Here is a 7,891-nt window from a genome sequence, read left to right as displayed (position 1 = left end):
AAGAGGAGGCTTGGAGAAGAGAGGAAGCTTGGAGACAAGAGGAGGCTTGGAGAAGAGAGGAGGCTTGGAGAAGAAAGGAAGCTTGGAGACAAGAGGAGGCTTGGAGAAGAGAGGAAGCTTTGAGACAAGAGGAGGCTATGTACGTATGTATGTACATAACCCTGTGTGTAAATAGAGCTCACCTACCAGCAGTAATATGATACATCTCAGCAAGCCTCTCCCTGTACGAAAATAAACACAGAGAGGTAACTGCTTTCACTTTTAATTTGCTTCGCAATTTACAAATCACGACGGAGATGGCTGGATATGAGAGAACCTCGGATCATGTGAGGGACTTTATCCAGTGCTTCAGCCTTAATAACTGCGCTCTTGGGAGCCAGGGCTATAACCGAGTTCTCCTACAGCTGTTTGGGTATATGGGCCATGGCAAGTCCACCCTCATCAACTCATGCAAGTACGTATTAGATGATGGAGAATATCACAATTATGCCAAAGCATCAGCTTCCCATCAGAGCGTCACTTACAGCAGAACAGCCTACCCCCTCACCGACACCATCACCATTGTGGATAACAGGGGGTGCGCTACGTTCAACACGTATGAGACGGGAGAAATTTACGCCCAACTGGGTAAGTGGCATTTGATAGATACGTAGCTTTCTAAGAAGTTCATTGCTCTATCGTGCCGTTATATGGTTACAGAACCCCTCAGTGACTTCTAATATCCTTATCATTTACAGTAGGGGGTACATTATCCCTTATAATACATGAGTGATACTCAGAGTTCCCTGTATAACTCAGCCTGTAGCCTTGTGCCTTTATATGGGCACAGAACCCCTCAGTGACTGCTAATATCCTTATCATTTACAGTAGGGGGTACATTATCCCTTATAATACATGAGTGATACTCAGAGTTCCCTGTATAGCTATCTCTATCCCTATAACGTATAGGAGTAAGTACATTGTTGATGATGAATACTCTGCAGCATTACATTGTTCCCTTTCTGTAGGCAACTTCATTCCACTCAATGAACTGGTTGAATGGACAAATAACTATGAACAGATGATTTACAGATTGGAGGACTCAGAAATGGATCCTAATTTCACAGATTTTACTATTCCTGTGTTTGTTTACAGGTAAAATATAGAGTCTTATTCTGTTCCATATCCCACAAAGTTGGCTTAGTCGTGTCTCGTATCCTGCATGTTAGAAATACTTCTTCCAGTGCTTGACATAGCGGCACTGTTTGGGGTATATACCTGTAATATATACTAAGAAAGGCTTTTATTTAAGTACCTGCTTTCTATACCCGTTTATATAATTTGCAGATCTGGAAGTCCACTAAGTTCCAGAGCAAAATGGCGCCGACACCTGGAGCTTCATAAACCCCATAGGGCTTATTTATATAAAGACACAATACAGAACCATTGCACAGACGCTTAAATATAAGGTGCCCCATCAGTAATAGCTTGGTAACTCAGCAGGGAGTGCTATAATATATAAATATTCTGCTTAACGCACTAGATATGGAGCTGTTTGAAGACCTTGACCATTAAGTTTTAGACACAAGGCCCAATAGACAATCTATTCATGCCCATTCTATGTCTCCAGATCTGACTTGCGCCAGCACCTTATTCACCAACATACAAGCTCCAGCCCAAGAGTATGAAGTGGTGCAACCCCCAGGCCAGCTTGGCAACTTACTATGAAAAATGGCCAGAAAACCTTGATCTCCATTGAACAATGAGGCCCCATCTTATCAGATGTTCTTTGTATCTGTTTTTGCAGCATTAAAAAGGGCCTCGCTGAAGGGGAGAAGAAAGAGACCAAAGAGTTCATTGACAACTGTCGGAAAATGACAGGTGGGTCATTGTCGAACCTGATATAGTGAATGGGAGCGTAAGGTTTCAGACAGTAATAATTAGGATACACCAAACCACACATTTAGATTTGGCTGAATACAGAATTTAATCCAAACAACTTGCATATTTAGATCAAAAGTTTTTTAAAAACTTGCATAGCCTGCTAACCAAGTATAAACACTTTCACTTGCCCAGACCTTAAAGCCACATAAGGGTTTACACTGCGTTTGGTCAGGAACTCTAACCCAAGACAAAGATCTCCCTTGTTGGGCCCCACCAGTAATAGGAGATAATAATAGGGTAGGAAGTAACAAAATAGCCTTTGCTTACTGAAAACTGAGGTCCAGGCGTGGAGCAACAAAGGGAGGAGATAAACACTAATCTGAAATAGCAGCTTTCTGCTAAAAATATCCTGTAGGGATATTTGCTCTAATAAAACATAGATATAATGGCAATGTTGATCCAGAGGTAAGGAGAAGCAAGTGGGAAAGGGTTAAGGTGGGTAACTGCAGTGGGAGGGAACGAAAGAGTCAGCCAAGAATATAATTTATTCTTTACTCAAAGGGAACCTGTCACCCTAAGAAATAACTCCAAATTATTTTCTATCATGTTGATTGAGCAAAATAAACTTCACTTACACTATATAAATAATATCAATCTTGTTTCCATCAGTCTTGGAATTACTCAACTACAGCAAGCAGGCAGGCGCCATTTTGTGGGCACTGATAATAAACAAGCTTTGTATCACCCCAAAATCATGTGTATGTGATAGAATGGGGGACCTGATACCCATGGACTGGCTTCACTATTAGATGGAGAGGAGGGGGGGGAATGTGAGGAGGGCAGTGACATCTAGGAAGTGCTGAATGGAAAGCGAAAGTTCTTGTCTGCCCCACCTCTATGCCTAAGGCATAGAGGTGGGACAGGCAATATGTGAATGACAGCTGGGATTATTCGATGCCTTTATAATGGGGATGGATGTATTAATAAAAAAAAGACTTTGGGTTTTATGTTTAATTTGAAAAGGGCTTTTATTATACAGATTTTTATGTCTGGGTGACAGGTCCCCTTTAATTGGTAGCCATGATAAGGATTTCAGCAACAAAGGGGCATGAGAGAAGGGGAATTCTAGTAGAAGAATTTAAGACAGACTTGATCAGGATTAATGGGTGGACAGTTAGTAGCAAGTTGCAGTAGCCCAAGTAGGATAGAATGAGGACATGGAAAAGTGCCTTAGTTGCTACTCATTGGCAGTACTGTGTAGGCTAAAGTGGCTGCAAAGTTCTTCATCAGAGAAGGTGGAAAAGTTAAAGATTCCCTATACATATTAGTAACAATAAAATAGGGAGTAGAGGCAGGGTAAGGTGGGAATATAATCGGGTCAGTTTGCGATGACGTTGGTTCATCCAATAGCAGATCGGTAAGAGGCAATTAGTAACCTCAGCCTCGGAAGTTTAAGAAGGAGAAATATATTTGTATATCATATGCCACATATAGATGATATTTAAAGCCCCATCTCTCAAGCTTTGGGCTAAATCAGTGTTTCTCAACCTTTTATCATCTATGCCTCGTGCCTTCAATATCCCCAGCTTTGTAACTAGCATGATGGGAGGCTGGGGAATACTATGGGGAACACTATGGGGAACACTGGGGTAGATTATATGTTTCACTCACTATTATTGAAACAGAAACTCAGCTGGGTCTCCCACCAGCCTCTGGGTTACTCTATTCATTGTTACGCTGAAAGGCTCATACATAGTTCTGAATATTACAGACATTCCCTTTTTGGTCATGATCTCATTGTATGTACGTTATGTGCAGTATTTCCTGTTCAGCCAGTTACTGTAAGTAAATACTAAACAACGCCCTCTCAATGACATATCAGTATATCATAGAAAAAACTTTTTTTTTATGGTTAAACTTAATAAACATACATGTAGCTCTTGTTAGAGGTAGATCTAGTATAAATAAATTTGAAGCAACTGGACTTGTTTAGTAATCATTGAAGACGTTTCACTACTCATCCGAGCAGCTTCTTCAGTTCAACTGACTGGTATGGGAAGTCCTCAGCATATATACTCTTCCACTAATCCAATCACAATGGCACTTTGTAACTCTTCCGCTAATCCAATCACAATGGCACTATGTAACTCTTCCGCTAATCCAATCACAATGGCACTGTGTAACTCTTCCACTAATCCAATCACAATGGCACTGTGTAACTCTTCCACTAATCCAATCACAATGGCACTTTGTAACTCTTCCACTAATCCAATCACAATGGCACTTTGTAACTCTTCAGAAAGGTGACATCTGAAACTCACAGAGGTGTGAATGCTGTGGAGTTACTTTGAAAGGATTACCCAAGTATCATGCAACTCTTCAAACAGGTGTTACTTGTTAGAGTTGCATGAATGGATGTGTGAAGAGTTCTGAAACTGCCGGGGTACAGCTGTTAGAACAGCATTGTATGTAGCAGACAGATGGTGTCGAAGTCCCCCGCCTCTGTTAAGGGATGGTTTCTCCACTTTGACATGAATGGCCTCTTTTACACCTCTTTCAAACCAGCGGTCTTCTTTGTCCAAAATTTGGACATTGCTATTTTCAAAGGAGTGTCCCTTGTCTTTTAGGTGTAGAAAGACAGCAGAGTCCTGGCCTGTAGTGTTCGCCCTCCTATGCTGAGCCATTCGCTTAGAGAGCAGTTGCTTTGTCTCACCAATGTAAAGGTCTGTGCACTCCTCGCTACACTGGACTGGACCTGGATGAATGAAAATATTCATAGACATCTTGTTAGAGGTGTAACATCAGGGGCAGCAGGTACCAAACCCATACTATGGAAATCCAATAGTTCCCAAAGCGCCATCTTGGTCTTACAAAAATAGTAATGTGAATGGGCTAGTGCATAAGGGAGTGGGATGGATAAATGGGATGACCTTGAGTATGTTTGGGAAGACAAGAGGAACCACCCAATTTTGCAACTGGACCTTTATTTAGACCATTGGCTAGTACTATAAACCCTACACTACACTGATGAGCCCCAAGAAGGGCGAAACCGGTCTGTAGTTGGGAATCGGATCAGCTATTATCCCAGCTTCTGCTTCAAAAACCCAGTGGGTGAGCGTTAGCCTATAGGGTAAACCCATGTACGTGAGATTTTTTTAGGGGTTTGTTTGGAATTCCCAGAATTCCTTTGGTCTATTTTGCTAGTACCATAACCGACACATTATCTACTGACTACTAACAGAGAGTTGTATTATCAGAGATGATAAAGAAATGAAAAAGATTGAAGAAAATGTACCAGCCAACAACCAAGCTGGAATTGTAATCATTATCTTATTGGCCTGATGCTTTTTCTTAGATAAAATACAACAGTATTTGTTAAATTCAAGTTTAAAATATAGGTATGTGAGTGAAAAATGTGGTTGATTCAGTCGGGGCTTGGTAACTAATAACTCATTGGCACTGCACAACCTTGGGTAAAAAGTATATGGCAATAAGTACAAATAATGTTTTTTTTCCCAAGACCCTTTTTAGTGAAGTTTGGGCCAAGGAGAGAACGGATTTTGTAGGGTCCCTTTCTGTTCATCCTTCCTCACTAGTTAAAATATAAATCTCTACACTCCATCCATCCTCTGATTTTAAAATATGTACCTTAAGGGGCACCATCCATAGTAATGTGGGCGGTGCCACAGCTGAGCCTGACTGACAGTGGCGTAGCTAAAGAGAAAGCAGACCTTGCACCCAGGGGAGAGAGTGGCCTCCTCTATAGCTCCAAGAAATTCCCCCTTCCCAGGGAGCAGAACACGAGCAGAAGGGTGAAGGGAGGGCCAGGTAGGTGTGCCCCAGGCCCCTCCTAAGATTTTTTGCTGGGGGGTCGTGGTTTGTCTTTGCTATACCACTGCTGACTGATATCATGTTCTCTGAATGTTGGTTCAGGGATCAGGCAGGTTAGAAAACGTTATCTGTTTATGCTCCGTGTTGGCCAGTTCATGGTGCACTGGCAGACTTACATTTGGACATTGAACTAGTAGTTTAAATTTGGCACCAAAAAATGGTGCCACGCCCCAAGGAGGGTAACAGTAATTGGAGTCTAGAGAGTTTTTAATTCTCTGAACCTCCATCCAGTGCTAGTAGGTTTATATGATCATAGACGGAATATTTTGTGTACATTCCACTCAGGGAATGGAGGTGATATGGTTGTCTATGACCACCATCCGTTAAGGCTACTTATTTTATTTGTGTTTTGTTTACAAACTTTTTATACCATTTAATAAAATGAATTAAGGGTCTTAAAGCGCACCCTCTAGTGCTTACCTTTTTGTATCCTTAGTAGAGGCAATGGAATAATCAGCTTTGTTATGTTTAACAGGAGTCTATCCAATTGTGGTTCTGACCAACAAAACCTGTGGTGACTTCAAACAGGCCGAGAAGGAGTTCCTGCTGATGGGAGTGGAAAAGGTGATTAAGGTAGAAAACTACACAATGGAGGATCATGGCAGAACCCAAGGGCGCCACAAGGAGATCCTACACCTTCTTTACAGCGTTCTGGAAGATGTCAACTTCCAGATGAAATTTAAGAGGAACCCCAGGAAAGAGAGGGTGGAGCGCAAGAAGTTTCTGCTAAAATTTCTACACGAGAGAGAAGTGAAGCAAAAACTGGAGCAAATGCGTCGGCAAGAGACAACAATCGTTGTTATTAAACTAGAGGAAAATTAGCAGGGGTATTTGCCGAATTATTATTATGACTAGGTTGTTCAGCGCCATTTTGATAATCTCAATAACAAGACACCCTCATAGCACAAATCCATCCATATGAAACCCCGGCCTCTGCCTCTGACTGGCCCAGGCGTTTATGTTTATTACCAGGTGAAAAAAATGTATTTACATAACATTCAGGTTGTTGTGATGACGAAAGACCCTCTTGTATCTGCTGTGATACAATGGAAGATACTGCCATGTCCGATGTTTATATTTATAACTTTAATAATACACATTCCACTGCCTATTTAGTACATTTAGATTTGTTATTATGAAATGAAGGTTTAATCGTCAGCTGGGCGAGGGTGATAAGAACACATTTTCCAATAATAAGATATGACATGTGACACTGTTGACAGGGATTGCTTTATGGGTATATGTTTTTGGATTTTTTTTAGAATTCCATCACTCCACACCCTTTAATATTCATACTTTAGGTGCTTTAAGACATTCATCACATAGATAGATTCTCTTGCAATGATTATGGCCCGACCGTGAATGGCTGGCGTGATGGGCAGCTTGGTCAGCCTCCAAACTAAGGGATAATTGCTATAAAAGTCTCCTGGGTCAGCGATCTCCCAATAGAAGTCACCAGTAGACAAGACCTTACAAGTTATGGGCACTCACAAGATTTCTGAAGATTTATTAGATCAGATTTATTCTTTCATGGTGATGACCTCCTCAGTATTCAGTAGAAGAACAAGAGTCTCTTTATCTTGTGGTGATACCTTAATATGTTTGTGGTTTAACTGCCTTACTCCAGCTAAATGATTACACAATGTTTGCATAACTACCAAATATTTACTGTTTTTTAATGGTTGGAGTCACTAAAACTAATCAATGTTGGCTTTTTCTTAACATAGATACTATATCATATGACTCTGTGTAGACTGTAAGGTTTTATAGATATAACATCAAGCACTCCGGACTGTAGAGATCTGCTGTAAAACCAGACTTTATTTCTTCATATTAAAAACAATATGCCTGACGCGTTTCGTGCGTACATGCACTTATTCATAGGCCAATGAATAAGTGCATGTACGCACGAAACGCGTCAGGCATATTGTTTTTAATATGAAGAAATAAAGTCCGGTTTTACAGCAGATCTCTACAGTCCGGAGTGCTTGATGTTATATCTATAAAACCTTGGTGTATTCTCCCTTCAGCTGCGGGTTCGGGGCTTGAGCACCCGGACCACCATTGGACCTTGGTGAGCATATGGTTTACTTTTGAATGAGACGCCGCTTATGTTATTCATTCTGTGCATTGAGAG

At 41.1% G+C, this 7,891-nt stretch overlaps 1 protein-coding gene across 1 annotated transcript; it reads left to right on the top strand.

Moving 5' to 3' along the window:
* The first annotated feature begins 283 nt into the window (after positions 1-283).
* Positions 284-7,557, top strand: LOC116407709. The gene is made up of 4 exons (XM_031893574.1): positions 284-627; positions 1,008-1,134; positions 1,787-1,860; positions 6,230-7,557. Exons 1-4 carry the CDS (start codon positions 297-299, stop codon positions 6,574-6,576), a joined length of 879 nt encoding a protein of 292 aa, XP_031749434.1. The 5' UTR covers positions 284-296; the 3' UTR covers positions 6,577-7,557.
* The last annotated feature ends 334 nt before the right edge of the window (positions 7,558-7,891 follow it).

This window comes from Xenopus tropicalis, chromosome 9 (genome assembly GCF_000004195.4).
Source record: "Xenopus tropicalis strain Nigerian chromosome 9, UCB_Xtro_10.0, whole genome shotgun sequence".
Classification (NCBI taxonomy): Eukaryota; Metazoa; Chordata; class Amphibia; order Anura; family Pipidae; genus Xenopus; species Xenopus tropicalis.
This window is presented reverse-complemented; position numbering and strand designations above follow the sequence as displayed.